Source organism: Salvelinus sp. IW2-2015, linkage group LG13, assembly GCF_002910315.2.
Source record: "Salvelinus sp. IW2-2015 linkage group LG13, ASM291031v2, whole genome shotgun sequence".
Classification (NCBI taxonomy): Eukaryota; Metazoa; Chordata; class Actinopteri; order Salmoniformes; family Salmonidae; genus Salvelinus; species Salvelinus sp. IW2-2015.
In genome coordinates, this window is record NC_036853.1 from 21,154,988 (window position 1) to 21,173,782 (window position 18,795).

Below are 18,795 nucleotides of genomic sequence, written 5' to 3' on the forward strand. Positions count from 1 at the left end.
TGCGGCGAGCAGGTTTTCAAAATGCTATCATATCACACAATTATACCATTTATAAAGGGGTGGCTAGTTTATTAGGTACACCCATCTAGTACTGGGTCGGGATCCCCCTTTGCGTCCAGAACAGCGTGAATTCTTCGGGGGATGGAAATGTTGCTCAATTGGTATCAAGGGACATAACGTGTGCCAGGAAAACATTCCCCACACCATTACACCATTACCATTGACGCCAGGCAGGATGGGGCCATGGACTCTTACGCCAAATCCTGACTCTGCCATCAGCATGACGCAACAGGAACCGGGATTCGTCAGACCAGGCTGAAGTTTTTCCACTCATCAATTGTCCAGTGTTGGTGATCGCATGCCCAATGTGGCCGCTTCTTCTTGTTTTTGGCTGATAGGAGTGGAACCCAGTGTGGTCGTCTGCTGCAACAGCCCATCTGTGACAAGGACCAACGAGTTGTGCGTTCCGAGATGCTGTTCTGCACACCACTGTTGTACTGTGCAGTTATTTGTCTGTTTGTGGCCCGCCAGTTAGCTTGTATGATTCTTGCAATTCTCTTTCGACCCCTCATCAACGAGTTGTTTTCGCCCACAGGATTGCCGCTGACTGGATATTTTTTGTTTGTCGCACCATTTTCAGTAAACCGTAGACACTGTCCTGCGTGAAAAGCCAATGCCGGACGTTTCTGAGAAACTGGAGCCGACGTGCCTCTCACCGATGGTCATACCACGCTCAGTCGCTTAGGTCACTCGTTTTGCTCATTCTAACGTTCAATCGAACAGTAAATGAATGCCTCGACGCCTGTCTGCCTGCTTTTTCTAGCAAGCCACAACCACGTGACTCACTGTCTGTAGGAGCAAACCATTTTCGTGAACGGGGTGGTGTAACTAATAAACTGGCCGCTGTGTGTGTGTGTATATATTTTTTTTTATACAGACTTGCTAACAAGTCAGTGAACATTTGCAAATGATCTAAAGGAATCTGATAAATTTTTTGTTAAACAAATTTGCACCCCTTATTTTAATTTGCTCCATGGCTCAGTGAACACAAGTCTGTTTGGATCATTTCAGTCGCAAAGAGGAATACAATTGCAGCTGTTTCTGATTAATATACAATGCCATGCTGGTGGGTGGTAACGTTAAAATAAAYCCCAGTACTGAAACAAAACGTAGGCTGACAATAATGTGTATGTCATATCATAGGAAAAGATACTGCATTCATGTGGATTTACACGGAGTGCGCAGTTTGGATTTGTCACCTCAAGCCTAAATATACAGTATCATACTTTGACTAAAACGATGACTTATTGACTTAAATCGTTGTGCAACATCATGAGTAAGCTCTGGCCATTGTTTGCCATTTTAAAGTGAAAATTCTGTGTTCCGTTACAGTCGTATTGCCATTCATTTTTGTTTCTGTCTCTTCTTCTCTCAATGTCCTTTCCCTTCTTGCTCTCTCTAGTTTGGAGAGATGGGAGGGTTCACTGCTATCCAGGCTAAACTCAATACACAGGAGATAGAGATTGGGGTAAGGACACACATGCATACTTGTGTGGCTACTCTTAGATCTCCTTGTATGAGTCCTTCCTTTTGAGGATTCTAACCAGAACAACACACGCATTGATCCCTTTCGCAGCAAAGGCCATCTCCACCATTAGCATGTTAATCTCTCTCTTCCACTGGAGACTGTAGCTTCTCAAGCCCCCCCACCCCCTCACCCTTGGGAGACAACCATTTCAAAAATATTTTTAGAGTATGTGTGTATGCAACTGTCTGTCTCTCTGCAGTGTGTGTCTGCTCTGGTCCAGCCTCTATCTGTGTGTGCAGAATACCTCAACTCCAGCCTGGTGCAGGTAAGACATTTCCCTCCAATACACACTAAGACACGATCATACGGTACATCCTCAGCATGATGATTAGTTCATGAGACTAATAATAATGTCTGCGTGTTTGTAGCCCATGTTGGATCCTGTTATCCATAAGATGATCACCTATGTTCAGAACCTGGAGGAGAAGGACCTGAAAGACAAGGTACCACAATACCCCCCTGCCTTGTATACCCACAAGACTCTGCTCTACATACCTGGGGATGCTCCCGGAAATGTTATAAATATCAGTGTCCAACGTCTAGAACTGTTCATTCAGAGCTTAAAGTCTGAAACGAACAGTCAGACTGTACAGAGTTTCCTATGAACACAGCATCAGATGATGATTGTTACCGTCCCTCCTGTAGAGGCTGGTGAGTATCCCAGAACTGCTGTCGGCCATAAAGCTGCTGTGTATGAGGTTCCAGACCACCCTGGTCACTGTGGTGGACGACCTGCGCCTGGACACTCTGCTACGCATGCTGAAGACTCCTCACTTCTCTACCAAGATGAACTCCCTCAAAGAGGTGAGAGGTCAGGGGTTACACGGTGAAAGGTTAGAGGTTAAACTCAGGGGTAAAACAGGAAGCCTTTGCCAAAGTCAGCAGGGCCAAGACAAACTGGTGTCGCTCTCCTTATTGTTAGGCTATTGTCCATGTGGATGCTTCTTACTATAAACGGTATGAAATGTGTTTATGCGTGTGTCTAGGTGACTAAGCTGATTGAGGAGAGTACTGTGTCTAAGACGGTGAAGAATGCCATTGACACAGACAGACTGCTGGACTGGCTGGTGGAGAACTCTGTCCTCTCAATAGCACTGGAGGGTAAAGACAATGTTAATGTTAGCACTGGAACAACATATTTGTACTTTTATCTATCTTGACATGTGATTCCAGGTAACAGAAAGCAGTAATAGGTGTGTGTGTGTGTTCTAGGAAACATAGACCAGGCCCAGTATTGTGATCGAATAAAAGGCATCATTGAGTTGCTGGGCAGTAAACTGTCTCTGGACGAGCTCTCTAAGATCTGGATGATACAGGCAGGACAGTCGTCCACGGTGATTGAGAACATCCACACCATCATGGCTGCAGCTGCCGTCAAGTTCAACTTAGACCAGCTCAGCCACCTGTTTGTCCTTATACAGAAGGTCTGTATGTGTGATTAGGAACGTCTCTGTGTCTGTTCGTGTTAACTTTATGTCCTGCAAATATTACTAACACCCGCCAAATGCTGGTAGATTTAGCTATTGGCGGGTAAGAATGTCTATTTCACCAGCCACGTTGGATGGTGGTCAATTTGCAGGCTCTACACTGCAAGCATTACATTCGCATTTGTTAATAAAAAATAAGAGTCAGAAGTCAAGTATGAGCATGTGTGAGTTTTCTAAATATTTCTGCTGTTTTGTTTCATAGCTGCTAATCGCACAAAGAAATACAAATCCTACATATGACTTCGCGCAGCAACAGCTTTGCGCACTGTGAGTGAAGCGCTGATAGATACACTTTTGGAGGCGCTGGCACAGGCATAAATGTTGGTTTTAATTTACTCAAGTCAGCAAAGTGAGACTTTGTCCTGTTATTTCTTGGCTATTTACATTGTTTTGTTCAGAAGCTCGGGTTGTTTTTCAATGTTCGTTTGAATCTGCTGCTTCTACTGATAGCAGAGACGCTGTAGATGCTGTCTACTACTAGTCACATCCCAAATCTCACACAGACACAAGTGACATGATTCGAGTGGTCCTGTTACCACGGTAACCTGCCCTTAAAGGGGAAGCGGATTCTTTTTTTTATCTGATATTTTTGGTAAAAGACTCAGGTCACAAAAAATGAAATGAAATTGAGCAATATTACCACATTTTCTAATACATTTCTTGTTTCGGAAAAATCGCAAAGCGTGGTTTATTTTTTTTAATGTAATTATAACAAAAATATTTTGTCTGGTAAAAACAATCTGATTGGCTGGTTTATTTTTTATTTTTTTTATCTACCAGCCATCATAGCTGGTGGAACAAAAAGTTAATTTTAGGCCCTGTGTGTGTGTGTGTGTGTGTTCCAGAGCTGGGAGGTAGAGAGTGACCGTGTGAGGCAGAAGCTGTTGAGTCTGATTGGGAGGATCGGTAGAGAAGCCCGGTCTGAGGCCACCACAGGGAAGGTGCTGGAGGTGCTGTGGGAGTTAGCCCACCTGCCCATCCTGCCTACCTCCCTGGTACAGCAGGCGTCTGAGGAACACCTGGCCATCCTCACTGACGCATATGCTGTGAAGGAGACTGTAAAGCGCTGCTACATCATCAAATGTATAGAAGACATCAAGAAGGTGAGAAACACCCACACTTTCTGTTTCTCTGTAGGTTGAAGCGCTTTGTCACTCACAGCCTTTGAATATCAATGTATGTTTTTTTACACGCACGCACACGCCCTGAATAAGCCAGTTTATGTTTGTAGACTCAGACTGAGGAGCAGGGTAAAACCAGCGACATTCAGAGCTCGTTTCTTACTGGCTCCTGGGGCAAGAAGAAAGCCAAAGAAAACTCATTGGCCAAAGTAAGAGAAGCCCCTCCACTTCCAACTCTACTGACCAGTCAGCATTCACCTACAATCTTGTCAATGCTACACACCAACCAATTCTGGAGGAGTGCTGGATCACGGGGGGGATTTGATTGGTCACTGAAGGATTGCTGCACTTGATTTTAATGCTGCGTTCATAACCAAGTGGGAAAGTGGAAATTACAAGTTGTGAAGTCGTAAATACCAGTTGGATGCATTCACGTGCTTTGAACTCGTTGAGAAACACAGATTGGCTATTTGGCCAACAAGCTGCGTCAACCATTATCTAAAAGTGCAGCTATCATGCTTGTAAAGAAATTATAGGGTTCAATAACCATATTTATAGATTGCTTTTGTTGTTGCATTTAACTGCCCAAAATGTTGTTATCGAGGTAATTTCCTTAGTTGTTGACGTCAGAGGTCAGCATGTGGAGAAGTCGGAYCTCAGGGATGATAGACGAGTTTCCCACTAGTAATTACAGGTTGAGGGGCATTCAAGTGGATTCTTCCTAGGTGTATGTGGTAAATTCCACATTCCCACTTGGTTCCCACAGGGTAACATGAGCTGTTTCAGTACTACATCAGGTGTCTAATTTTCTGTGGAATGGGCCAGTCTTCATTGTGTGTGTTGGTGGGAAGTCCAGGTGTATGACTCAAGGAGTGACGTATTGATTGGATAAGATTTGTGTTTGGGCATCAAGGTGTAAGGTGTGTGTGTGTGGGGGGTGGCTCTGGTGTTCTGTGTCATGTGATTGGATGAGCTGAAGGAATCTGACGCTACTGCTCATCTAGTGTGTGTGTGTGTGTGTGTGTGTGTATGTAGTCTTCACAGCAGGGCAGCCCCCAAGCGGTCTGGGTGGTTCCAGCTCTGCGGCAGCTCCATGAGATCACACGCTCCTTCATCAAACAGACCTACCAGAAACAGGACAAGGTACACACACACACACACTACCCCTGCAAGAGAGACCTTATCCAAGATGGCAGCAGTCGACAGCATTAAAACTACATGAACACATTACTTGACACATTTTAAAATGAACAGACACATCTTCATAGCACATGTGCTTCCCCAGCAGAGCATCATCCAGGACTTGAAGAAGAACTTTGAGATCGTCAAATTGATCACAGGATCTTTGGTGGTCTGTCATCGATTGGCTGTGTCTGCAGCTGGGAGCAATGGACTGGCCGGATACACACTGGTAGATGGACGATACACCTACCAGGAGGTACTGCAGCGTGTCTGCTTGTGTCTGTGTGTGATTTGCTTTGATGTGTTGTAGAGCTTTGGTAGGAGTTTATGTGGCTGAGATTAGGGCTGTGACGATACCAGTATTGCAATAATTTTTCCATGGCAAAAAAGAACACCAAGCAGACAACTCTTTGGTCCTTAAAAAAATCTGTTGCATGGCCTCCTGAGTGGCGCAGTGTTCTAAGGCACTGATTTGCAGTGTTGCAGCGTCACTACAGCCTGGGGTTCGATCCGGCCATGAATGGGAGTCCCATAGGGCGGTGCAAAATTTGTCCAGCGTCGTCCGGGTTAGGGGATGGTTTGGCCGGGGGGCTTTACTTGGCTCACCGCGCTCTAGCGACTCCTTGTGGCGGGCCGGGTGCCTGCAGGCTGACTTCAGTTGAACGGTGTTTCCTCCACACATTGGTGTAGCTGGCTTCCGGGTTAAGTGAACGGGTGTTAAGAAGCGTGGCTCGGTTTCGTAAGACGCATGACTCGACCTTCACCTCTTCCAGGCCCGTTGGGGATTTGCAGCGATGAGACAAGATCGTAATCACGAAATTGGGGAGTAAAAATTACAACAACAACAACAACAACAACAAAGAATTCTGCTGAATGTAAAATATAGTGTGATATAGCTTGGAAAATATGTGACTGGATGACCACATAATGATGTTTGTTTCCAACATTGGGCTGTTTTTCTGAAGACGTTGAGTCTGCTTTCGTGTTTTGTTTCCTTGTCACGATACTAAATATCACGATACTCGTATCTTCCCGGCCCTAGTTGAGATGATGGACTGAGGATTTTGACCTCTGTGAGATTTTGACATTTTAATGTCACAAGTACAGCAAAAGGCATTTCTCGCACGTTCTAAACCAAACAATGCAATAATCAAAAACAATGTTTTACTAGAAAAAAGCACATGAGAAATAATAAATATGAAATACACAAGCATACTATATACAGGAAATATTTAAAAAGTCAGTTCCAATACCAAATTTACATGTGCAGCGATACTGGAGTGAAGGAGGTATATATATATATATGTACAGGGGTAAGGGGACTAGGCAACAGGATATAAGAAACAGAGTAGTAGCAGCAGCTTGCATGTGAGTGCGTGTGTAGAGTCAGTATAAATGTATATGCATATTATATGTGAATTAGCAAATGATGGAGTGAATGTTTGTGTGTAGGGCCCTGTGAGTGTGCAAAGAGACAAATATAAAAGAAAACGTCAATAAAGGTAAACTGTCCGTTTAGCTATTTTGTTAGCTATTTATCAGTCGTATTGCTTGGGGATAGAAGCTGTTCAAGAGCCTGTTGTTGTGAGACTTGATCCAACGGTACCTCTTGCCGTGCGGCAACAGAGAAAATTGTGTGGTTGCTTGGGTGGTTGTGGTCTTTGATTTTCCGGGCCTTCTTTTCACACCGCCTGATATAGAGGTCCTGGATGGCAGGGAGCTCGGTCCCAGTGATGTACTGGGCTGTCCGCACAACCCTCTGTAGCGCCATGCGATCGAGGGCGGTGCTATTGCTATACCAAGCAGTGATGCAGACAGTCAATATGGTACAATGGTACAGCTGTAGATCCTTTTTAAGGATTTGAGGGCCCACTCCAAACTTTTTCAACCTCCTGAGGGGGAAGAGGCACTGTCGCGCCTTCAAGACTGCGTGTGTATTTGGACCATTTTAAGTCTTTAGTGGTTTCGACAACGAGGAAATTGAAGTTTTCAACCTGCTCCACTGCCACTCTGTCGATGTGGATGGGGGTGTCCGTGCCCTCCGTTTTCTCTAGTCCACGATCAGCTCCTTGGTCATGCTGACTTTGAGGGAGAGATTGTTGCTCTGACCTTCACCCTGTAGGCTGACTCATTGTCGCCGGTGTTGGAGTTGTGCGTGGCCACACAGTCGTGGGTGAACAAGGAGTACAGAAGGGGACTAAGCACACATCCCTGTGGGGCTCCTCTGTTAAGGGTCAGCCTGGTGGAGGTGATGTTGCCTACCCTCACCACCTCGGGTCGGCCCGTCAGGAAGTCCAGGATCCAGTTGCAGAGGGAGGTGTTCAGACCCAGTCCTAAGCTTGGTGACAAGCTTGGAGGGGATAATGGTGTTAAATGCTGATCTGTAGTCAATGAACAGCATTCTCACATAGGTATTCTTATCTCAGTGGGTGAGGGCAGTGTGGAGACCAATTGAGATTGTTGGGATGGTATGCAAATTTGAGTGGCTGGGATGGTGCCGTTAATGTGTGCCATAACCAGCATCTCAAAGAACTTCACGATTACAGAAGTGAGTGCTACAGGGTGGTAATCATTGTGGCATGAAGCCTTAGAGTTCCTCGGAACAGGGATGATTGTGGTCAGGGACGATTGTGGTTTGAAGTACATGCTAGCCTCTGACTCTTTCTGCCTCCCCTCCTCAGTATCTAGACGGCCACCTGAAGTTCCTGGCCTTCTTCCTCCAGGAGGCCAGCCTCTACCTGGTCTGGAACAGAGCCAAAGAACTATGGGACTGCCTGGTCTCTGGGCCCGAAGTCTGCGAGCTGGACAGAGAGGTACCTACACATGTTACATAGTCGTCTCTCTGTCTCTCTCTCTGTCTCTCTGTGTGTAAATAAAAACAAATACAAATAAATCGTGCTGTTTGGTTTGCCTAATATAAGGAATTAGAAATTATTTATACTTTTACCTTTGATACTAAAGTATATTTTAGGAATTACATTTACTTTTGATACTAAAGTATATTTAAAACAAAATACTTTTTTACTTTTACTCTAGTAGGATTTTACTGGGTGACTTTTACTTAAGTCATTTTCTGTTAAGGTATCTTTACTTGTACTCAAGTATGACAATGATGTACTTTTTCCACCACTCTGACTTTACCTGTGTGTGTAGATGTGTTTTGAGTGGTTCACTAAGGGCCAGCATGATCTGGAGAGTGATGTTCAGCAGCAGCTCTTCAAAGAGAAGATCCTCAAATTGGAGCCCTACGAGATTACTATGAATGGTGAGACACACACACACACACACACACAATGTATCTTTTGTTTACATTTTTGTTGGCAGTCCACTCATTGACATAAAGTGCATTTGGAAAGTATTCAGACCCCTTCACTTTTTCCAAGTTTTGTTTAATCAATTCTAAAATTGATTAAATTAATATTTTTCCTCATCAATCTACACACAATACCCCACAATGACAAAGCAAAAACAGGTTTTTGGAAATGTTTGCATATTTATTACAAATAAAACACAGAACCTTATTTGCGTAAGTTTTCAGACCCTTTGCTATTAGACTCCAAATTGAGCTCAGGTGCATCCTGTTTCCATTGGTCATCCGTGAGATGTTTTTACAACTTAATTGGAGTCCACCTGTGGTAAATTCTATTGCTTGTACAAGATTTAAAAGGCACACACCTGTCTAGATAAGGTCCCACAGTTGACAGTGCATGTCAGAGCAAAAACCAAGCCATGAGGTCTAATTAATTGTCCGTAGATCTCCAAGACATGAWTGTGTCGAGGCACAGATCTGGGGAAGGGTACCAAAAAAATGTCTGCAGCATAGAAGGTTGCCAAGAACACAGTGGCCTCCACCATTCTTAAATGGATGAAGTTTGGAACCACCAAGACTCTTCCTAGAGCTGGCCGCCCGGCCTAACTGAGCAATCGGGGGAGAAGGGTTTTGGTCAGGGAAGTGACCAAGAGCTCAAGAGTTCCTCTATGGAGATGGGAGAACCTTCCAGAAGTACAACCATCTCTGCAGCACTCCACCAATCAGACATTTATGGTAGAGTGGCCAGACGGAAGCCACTCTTCAGTAAAAAGCACATGACCGCTCGCTTGGAGTTTGCCAAAAGGCACCTAAAGGACTCTCAGACCATTAGAAACAAGATTCTCTGTTCTGATGAAACCAAGATTGAACTCTTTGGCCTGAATGCCAAGCGTCAGGTCTGGAGGAAACCTGGCAGCACCCCTACGGTGAAACGTGGTGGCTGAGATTGCTGTGGGGATGTTTTTCAGTAGCAGGGACTGGGAGACTAGTCAGATGAACGGAGCAAAGAAAAAAATATAAAAAAACCTGCTCCAAAGTGCTCATGACCTCAGACTGGGCCGAAGGTTCATCTTCCAACAGGACAACGACCCTAAGAACGCAGCCAAGACAATGCAGGAGTGACTTCGAGACAAGTCTTAATGTCCTTGAGTGGCCCAGCCAGAGCTGAGACTTCAACCCGATCGAACATCTCTGGAGAGACCTGAAAATAGCTGTGCAGCGACGCTCCCCATCCAACCTGACAGAGCTTGAGAGGATCTGCGAAGAAGTATGGGAGAAACTCTCCAAATACAGGTTCGCGAAGACTCAAGGCTGTAAACACTGCCAAAGGTGCTTCAACAAAGTACTGAGTAAAGGGTCTGAATACTTATGTTTACAAACATTTCTTAAAACCAGTTTTTGCGTTGTCATATGGGGTATTGTGTGTAGATTGAGACCAATCAACAATTTAATCKATTTTATAATAAGGTTGTAACATAACAAAATSTGGAAAAAGTCAAGGGGTCTGAATACTTTCCGAATGCACTGCATATAGATCTTACATAGTGTCTTTAACCAGGGTTTTATTTGGGATTTTTTTCAGGCTTCAATCTGTTCAAGACCTTTTTTGAGAATGTCAACCTGTGTGACCATCGCTTGAAACGCCAGGGGACTCAACTGGTGAGTCAGTACACGCACGCACAGTCTTGTTTTACTAACATTGTGGGGACACAATTGATTCTCATTCAAAATCCTATTTTCCCTAACCCTAAACTTAACKCCAAAACTTAATCCTAACCCTAATTCTAGAAATAGCCTTTTTCCTTATGAGGATCGCCAAAATGTCCCCAGTTGGTTGCATTTTCTTTGTTTCCCACAGGTATAGTTACATTTGTCTACACACCACCCTTTTTACGTCATTACACGAAACTAGTGCCTTATGTGTCCACTTGATATTTTAATTKGAAATTGTGCTCCAATAAAGAATTTTAGAAGCCTGTTATATTCGGATAAGTGCCCTTTTTAATATAGACCACATGGAGAATTCAATAAATCTGATTTTGAATATGATTAAAGTGTTTTGTAGTGGAAAAATGAGTTGGTCGAGCATAACACATCAACCTTGTTACCCATATATAGACAGGCTAGAAATGTTTTACAAACTTAATTTCTTTTGTGAAGCTTGCATTCAATTGCCTGTTGCACAAAACAAGCTTCCATTTCTTCTGTCATAAAAGAATGTATGGCTGATTTTTAAGATCAACTCTGACTTTATTTGCCATTTAAAGCGGCGATATATAACTTTTGGGGCGACCCAACAAAATTGACATAGAAATTTGAGTTAAAGATCTGTCAGAAGTTTCATTTTAGCTTWTTTTTTTTAACTTTCGGTTTTGTACACCAGCTTCAAACAGCTGAAAATACTGTATTTTGGTTATGGAAAATATTTTTCACAGCTGTTTAGATGGTACAATGAATCTCTACACTATACTTGCTTGTTTTGTCACTAACTGAAATTAAGCAAACAATTTTAGAAACCAGGAAATGGCAGAGCGATATTTGCATTGTGCACCTTTTAATAGGCATTAATAATACTTACTGTAGTCCAGGTATACCCAAACTGGGGGTACGCGCAATGCCGTCAGGGGTACGRCAAATAAAAAGGTGATTCACATTTTWAAAAATTAATTTCTCATTTTCAAACAGTACATTTATATTTTCCAATGGGACTATACATTTGGGTGAGTTTTTTTTCTCTCGCCTGAGTAGCCTCGTTTCATTGGCAAAAATAAAATTAAACCATCTAGTGTTAAGCGAAGTAATACCATGTCAAATACAGTAGCCTACTCAAATATTTAACATCCAAACACATTAACCATTACTCTCTTGCAGGAAACGTTCKCTCTTGCGCAGACATTTAGAAACGAAACATGACAATTTGATAAATAAGCCACGGGAGTTTTTTGAGCGAGAATAAAGATGACTTTCGAGTAGTAAGACATGTATAAAAGCAACAGATACCATTAATAAGAAGGGGCTAGAAGCGCCTTATATGGTGAACTAGGACAGGCAAGCCCCATACTATTGTGGAGGACTTAATTCTTCCTGCTCCCGCGGATATGGCTAGGACAATACTGTGGGAAAAGGGCAAAAAAACTATACAGACAATGCCTTCATCAAACAACACTGTTTCACGACTCATCAGTGACGTGGCTGGAGATGTTTTGAAACAATTACTGCTTTGCATACAAGCCAGTGAATTATTATATGCGTTACAGCTGGATGAGTCAACAGACGTGTGTAACGTGTGCTGGGAGTCGGGAAGCAAGTTCAGGGAGTGAGTGTTTTTTAATAAATAAACAACATAATACAAAACAAGAAACGCGAACAACGCACAGACATGAAACTGAAAAAATGACTCCTGGGGAAGGAACCAAAGGGAGTGACATTTTTAGGTCAGATAATCAAGGAGGGGATGGAGTCCAGGTGTCATAATGCACTGATGCACGTAACGATGGTGACAGGTGTGCGCCATAACGAGCAGCCTGGTGACCTAGAGGCTGGAGAGGGAGCACATGTGACAATGTGGCGGGCCTGGCACAGCTCCTGGTATATGTCCATTACGTTTATGGGGTGTCAATTAAGGAAGACATCCTCTTCTGGAAACCAGAACAACATGAGAGGATATTTTTAAAGTACTGGACAGCTTTGTGACATCAAATGGACTTTGGTGGTCAAGATGTGTTGGTATCTGTACTGATGGCGCAAAAGCCATGACGGAGACATGGTGGAGTGGTAACGCYCGTGCAAGCATTTGCCCCCGACACCACTTGGGTACACTGAAGCATCCATCGAGAGGCTCTTGCTGCCAAGGGAATGCCTGACAGCCTGAAATGTTTTGCTTTAGCAAATCGCACTGTTAAGACACTGATGCCCTTTGCAACCACATACCTACGTGAGAGTGGATTCTTGGCCCTCACTAGCATGAAAAGTAAATCCAGGCACASAATGTGTGTGGAAAATTATTTAAGACAGACTCTCTCCAATACAACCCAACATTGCAGAGTTATGTGCATCCTTTCAAGCACACCCTTCTCATTAACCTGTGGTGTGTTATTCACAATGTTTGTTAAACAAATAAGGTTTTATATGTAAGATGGCTAAATAAAGTGCAAAATTATTGATTATTATTAATATTTGTGTCCTGGTCCTATAAGAGTTCTTTGTCACTTTCCACGAGCCTGGTTGTGACAAATTCACTCATTCTTATGTTTAACAAATGTATCGTATAGTGTGTGGCAGGCTTACAATGATGGCAAAAAAACAGCATTTGAAAGGGTTGCTGACCCTGGTGCTAGAGGGGGTACGCAGCTGGAGGTTGAATGTTTGAAGGTGTACAGGACTATAAAAAAGTTTGGGAACCACTGCTATAGTCTTTTTTTAAATGTATTGTAATTAACATTTATTATGTTGAACATATATGTGCTCTATATAACAATGTTAAAATGAGGCGAAATCAAAAAAAAATCACCATCTCAAAAGACACTGACATGGTGGAACGACCCCTTTTTATTAAATAATTTGGTTCATGACATATCTAGACAGTCGTTCATCTCCATATCAGTATTGAGACATTATTTTCAGAGCTGGAAAATAATTTCTGGACTCCAACATTCTGACCAGTTTCTGTCAATTTATTCAGCATATGAGGCTAACACTAGCATGACCGTTAGGATTAATGCACCTGTGGGGCCTAAACACCCCAACCCTTTTATCATTACGGTCCTGTGTGTAGTGTGTGGAGCGGCTGGACCTGTCTGGGATGGACTTTATCTGGCGCATCGCCATGGAAACGCCTGACGAGGAGATCGCTAACGAGGCCATCCAGCTCATCATCACCTACAGCTACACCAACCTCAACCCAAAGATGAAGAAGGTGTGTGTGTGCAGGGTTTTATGACTGATTACTTGAGAAAGGTAATCAGTTACTGATTAGAGATTACATGACAGTAAAAGTAATTAGTAATATAATACATTGGAATGAGTAACGCAATCTGATACTTTTGGATTACTTGGTTAGCCYGCATCTGCCACATCAGTTTATGCTGCAGACTGATGAGTAACCTCTGCCCACCTACCTCCCCTCTTGCCCACCCAGCTCACCAGCATCTTTGGGCAATTGCTGGCTCAGATGCCTGTTGCATCTTCTTGATGAAATGGCATCACTGCTAAAAAGTCAGCTTCACTGTCAAGTTGTAGGAAAAGCATACCCAACTCGTTTTTTGATTGTGCAGTTATAGGCCTACTGCACCCAGCCACCGAGCAGATAGTGCTCAGTAAAAGAGGAAATGGTCATTTGATTGTCTGACCCACCTTTAACATAACAGTCTGGAACGATAAAGTAGACATATGTAACGGATCCAAGAGAAATCTGATTATTTCATGAGTTGGATGTTCAATTGTGCAAATATTCTGAATGTAGACTATTCTCAGTTTGCAAAAACACGTAGATCTGTCTGCCAAGGCTGACAGGTATATTTCAGTGTACTTATTTCCACTGAAACTAGAGGGTTAGCTGTGCAAGCAGCTGATTTGTCGTGTGTGTCATCCCAGGGCTTAGGAAGTGAACAAACAGGATGGAGCTGTGTTAACTAAACTAAAGTGTCCTTTTGACATAACGATCCTGATGAAATGGGGGATGATTTAGTGCTCAGTAAGTGGGGGTCTGATGTTTTTTTGTTTAAAGAAAGTTTCTGTGGAGACAACCAAGGAAAGTAATTTGGCAGTTTTGTAGATATTAAATAGATTTGAATAGGAAGGAGAAGTATCCATTTCCACTAAAAGGTGACTTACACTCAGCACAGCTCTCAAAAACCTGCAATTTCTATTGCAGCAAACATCTTGATATTAGATGAAGTAATACGTTGTTTTTAAGAATATAACTAATTTGATTACGCCATATTTATTTTAAGCAATCTGGGCTGGTAGTTACTTCATTTTTGTAATCCGATTACATAATCCCTGTTACATGCAATCCGTTAGTACCCAAACCTGTATGTGTGTGTGGGGGGTGGTCATGGTTACGATCTCTGCTATTGACTCTCAAATCAAATKAAATTTTATTTGTCACATACACATGGTTAGCAGATGTTAATGCGAGTGTAGCGAAATGCTTGTGCTTCTAGTTCCGACCGTGCAGTAATATRTAACAAGTAATCTAACCTAACAATTTCACAACAACTACCTTATACACACAAGTGTAAAGGAATGAATAAGAATATGTGCATAAAATATATGAATGAGTGATGGCCGAACGGCATAGGCAAGATGCAGTAGKTYGTATAGAGTACAGTATATACATATGAGAMGAGTAATGTAGGGTATYTAAACATTATATAAAGTGGCATTGTTTAAAGTGGCTAGTGACACGTTTATTACATCAATTTTTRCATTATTAAAGTGGCTGGAGTTGAGTCAATATGTTGGCAGAAGCCACTCAATGTTAGTGATGGCTATTTAACAGTCTGATGGCCTTGAGATAGAAGCTGTTTTTCAGTCTCTCCGTCCCCGCTGTGTGTGTCTGTAGGATTCTGTGTCTTTACACAAGAAGTTCATTGCTGATTGTTACAAGCGACTCGAGGRGGCCAGTTCAGCTCTAGGAGGCCCCACGTTGACTCATGCTGTTACCAGGGCAACCAAGATGCTGACGGCCACCGCCATGCCAACTGTTGCTACGTCGGTCCAATCACCTTCCAGGTCCACCAAACTGGTGATCATTGAGAGGCTGCTGCTATTGGCTGAGCGTTACGTCATCACTATCGAGGTAAGACCTCACACTGACCAAAATATGTAACACGTCATTTATAATTTTAGTTTAAACGTTAGACTAATCTCACCCATATGTCGTTATAAACATTTCAATTTGGGGGATGAGAGCGTGACATGGAAAGATAGAAAAATGACTGTGTGTGTGTAGGATCTGTACTCTGTGCCTCGTACCATTCTACCTCACGGAGCYTCGTTCAACGGCCACCCTGTCTCTCTACACGTCACCTATGAGTCCACCAAAGACACCTTCACCCTGGAGGCCCACAGTAATGAAACTGTAGGCAGCATCCGCTGGAAGATCGCTGAGCACCTCAGCTGTCCAGTCGACAATGTCCAAATCTTTGCCAATGATAGCGTGGTGAGTGTGTGTGTGTGTTACTTGTGTGTCGATGACTGAACAGTGTGTGTGACAGCGTAGTAAGCCAAAGGATGGAAGTGTGTGTGTGTGTGTGTGTGTGAGTGACTGTGTATCATATGTATCTGTGTGTTTTGTGTAACTCTCTCGCTCTGTAGTTGACAATGAACCGGGACCAGAAGCTGCTGTCCCAGCTGGGGTTCAGTGATGAGCAGTCTCTGACAGTGAAGAGCTCTGGCACCGGGACGCCCTCTGGTGGCAGCTCAGAGTCCTCCGCCTCCGCATCCTCCTCTAGCTCTGCGGTCTTCAACTCCGCCTACGCTATGGAACAGGTAAACCACACACAATCACTCACTGACATGTATATACGAACACATTGAGTTCATGTTTGTGTCTGATTATGTGCTAACGGTGTGTTTGTAGGAGAAGTCCCTTCCAGGTGTTGTCATGGCGTTGGTGTGCAACGTGTTTGAGATGCTCTACCAGCTGGCCAACCTGGACGAACCCCGGTGAGTTGTGCACGAACACACACAGATCCTTCAAGGACCTGGACCTGAATGAATGACGTTCTGTGTGTGTGTGTGTTCCAGGACAACCCTGCGTGTGCGTAAGCTGCTGCTGCTGATCCCAACAGACCCAGAGGTTCAGGATGCTCTAGATAACTTTGTTCCCAAAGAGTCCAGTGTCTGGAGTCATCAGGTACATTTACATGAACTAGTTCTATAGCTACTAACCCTTCAGTACTATAATAATCTAACCCTGTACTAGCAACCGTCAGGCCRGGTGGGTTAGTTTGTGTTTGGGTTGAAATGATGAGGACAGTTCAACCCCTCTGACCAGAGCCAGGGTGATAACATGTATGCGTTTCCTGTGTGTGTCTGCTGTAGAAGACGCTGTTCACCCTGGGTCAGGGGTCAGGCTCTCGGTCTCCGTCTCTGGGTTCTAAGCAGCAGCACCAGCCCAGTGCTGCCTCCATCTTGGAATCACTCTTCAGATCCTCTGCTCCCGGGATGTCCACCTTCAGAGTCCTCTACAACCTAGAGGTACACACACACTCCTATACACACACACACACACTTGTCGACGGACACACTTCACACACTTCTTTCTGTGACCTCTCTCTTCTCCTTTCTCTCTTTCTTTCTCAAGGTGTTGAGTTCTAAGTTGATGCCAACCTCAGATGATGAGATGGCTAAGACCAGTGTCAAGTCTTTCTGTGAGAACTTCCTGAAAGCTGGAGGTCTCAGTTTGGTGGTGAACGTGATGCAGCGAGACTCTATTCCCTCTGAGGTGGACTATGAGACCAGACAGGGAGTCTATTCCATCTGTCTACAACTGGCCAGGTACACAGACACAGACACAGGCAGACAGACAGACATACACAGTGGCGGTTCTAGCTTGTATGGCTCCCTGGGCGAACCCCCACCCACCATTCTGCACTAACTGTCATTTTTATTCAGACATTTGGAACAACACAAATAAATAATCCATAAAATGTAAAACTATATAAATATAAAATATATACAAAAATAAGTAACAAAGACACTTTGGCACTCGAGCATCAATACATTACCCATCCCCCAACACTGTCAACCAAGAGTCAAGACTAAACCAATTCACCTTGGTGGTGTGCAGACTGGTTTTATATTATTCTTAACGATTTTGCTCAAACCAGAAAAAAATGCAACAATATGTCTGTGAAACTATATATTCACAGTATTATGAGTCAATTGTAGTTTATTTGGTAGCAATTCGTAGTGTGACTGATTGTACTAATTGCATTAGTACTGTACAACGTTAGAGGTGRGCTATTTGATAGATTCCCCGCTTCCCCTACCTCGGGCTTCCAGTGGGGAGACCTGAGGTCAACCTACTCCCGCCCCCCTCCCCATCTCGTACTTCTGAGTGGGAGACCTTCCCAGGCAACTAGAATCAGGGCGCCCAAGGTTAATTGACCTTCAGTCCCACACGGTGACATGATATCATTGACGTGATGTGCAAATGAGCGATAGAAAACCGATCGCAAATGTCACCATTCTGAATTTGGGCGGCTGTCCATGTCGCCTATAACGAAATCCACCACTGCACACACACGTTTAGATAAGTTGTTAGAGAGGTTGAATGTGATTGGATCTTTCTTTCCCCTGCAGGTTCCTTTTGGTTGGCCAGAGTATGCCGTCGTTGCTGGATGATGATGTCATCCGAGAGGGCGACACGCTGTCTAGTCGGCCGTTCCGTAACGCGGGGCGACCGGGGAGGCAGCTGTCGCTGTGTGGAACGCCAGAGAAGAGCTCCTATAGACAGATGTCTCTGTCTGAACGCTCCTCCATCAGAGTAGAGGAGATCATCCCTGCTGCACGCGTAGCTATACAGGTACACACACACACACACACACACACCCTAATGCATACCTAACACAAACATGCACCTAATACACACACATCTTACACACACCTCTAACCATGTCTCTCCTCCATAGACGATGGAGGTGGGGGACTTCACCTCGACGTTGGCGTGCTTCATGCGTCTGACATGGGCAGCAGCCGCTGGCCGATTGGACCTCGTCGGCAGTCCACAGCCAATCAGACCTGAGCACAGCTCGCTCCTCCCACTTGGGGTCCGCACCCGTGTCAGCAGCACTGGTGAGACACACATACAAGGCACTGGTGGAATATGTTGACACACATGTAACAACATACACATCAGCCTGAATTGTGAGCAATGAAATGGATTGTCTGTTACGCTCTTCTGATTCTTTAGCCTTATGCTGAGGATTTCTCTCTCTCTCCTCTCTCTCTTTTTACTGCTCTCTCTCTCTCGACAGGAAGTAACTGCAGCTCCAGCAGTGAGGGCGAAGCGCCGCCCACAGCTCTGCATGCTGGGATATGCGTGAAGCAGCAGAGTGTTTCTATTAAAGACTGCATCATCGCTAGAGAGGCCCTGTC

General features: G+C 44.0%; 1 protein-coding gene across 1 annotated transcript in view; it reads left to right on the plus strand.

Annotated features, from left to right (window-relative positions):
• The window catches only part of usp24 (ubiquitin specific peptidase 24), a 47,480-nt gene that overhangs the window by 8,633 nt on the left and 20,052 nt on the right, over positions 1-18,795 (plus strand). Inside the window, 24 exon segments of the mRNA XM_070446189.1 lie at positions 1,463-1,528; positions 1,788-1,853; positions 1,957-2,031; positions 2,234-2,392; positions 2,575-2,689; positions 2,801-3,012; positions 3,921-4,178; positions 4,307-4,405; positions 5,232-5,339; positions 5,485-5,634; positions 8,060-8,191; positions 8,532-8,643; positions 10,271-10,347; positions 13,463-13,603; positions 15,254-15,490; positions 15,644-15,853; positions 16,009-16,182; positions 16,274-16,359; positions 16,441-16,549; positions 16,738-16,893; positions 17,000-17,193; positions 18,001-18,223; positions 18,330-18,492; positions 18,675-18,795. The exon segment at positions 18,675-18,795 is cut by the window's right edge and continues 41 nt beyond it. Coding sequence (XP_070302290.1) covers positions 1,463-1,528; positions 1,788-1,853; positions 1,957-2,031; positions 2,234-2,392; positions 2,575-2,689; positions 2,801-3,012; positions 3,921-4,178; positions 4,307-4,405; positions 5,232-5,339; positions 5,485-5,634; positions 8,060-8,191; positions 8,532-8,643; positions 10,271-10,347; positions 13,463-13,603; positions 15,254-15,490; positions 15,644-15,853; positions 16,009-16,182; positions 16,274-16,359; positions 16,441-16,549; positions 16,738-16,893; positions 17,000-17,193; positions 18,001-18,223; positions 18,330-18,492; positions 18,675-18,795 — 3,443 coding nt within the window.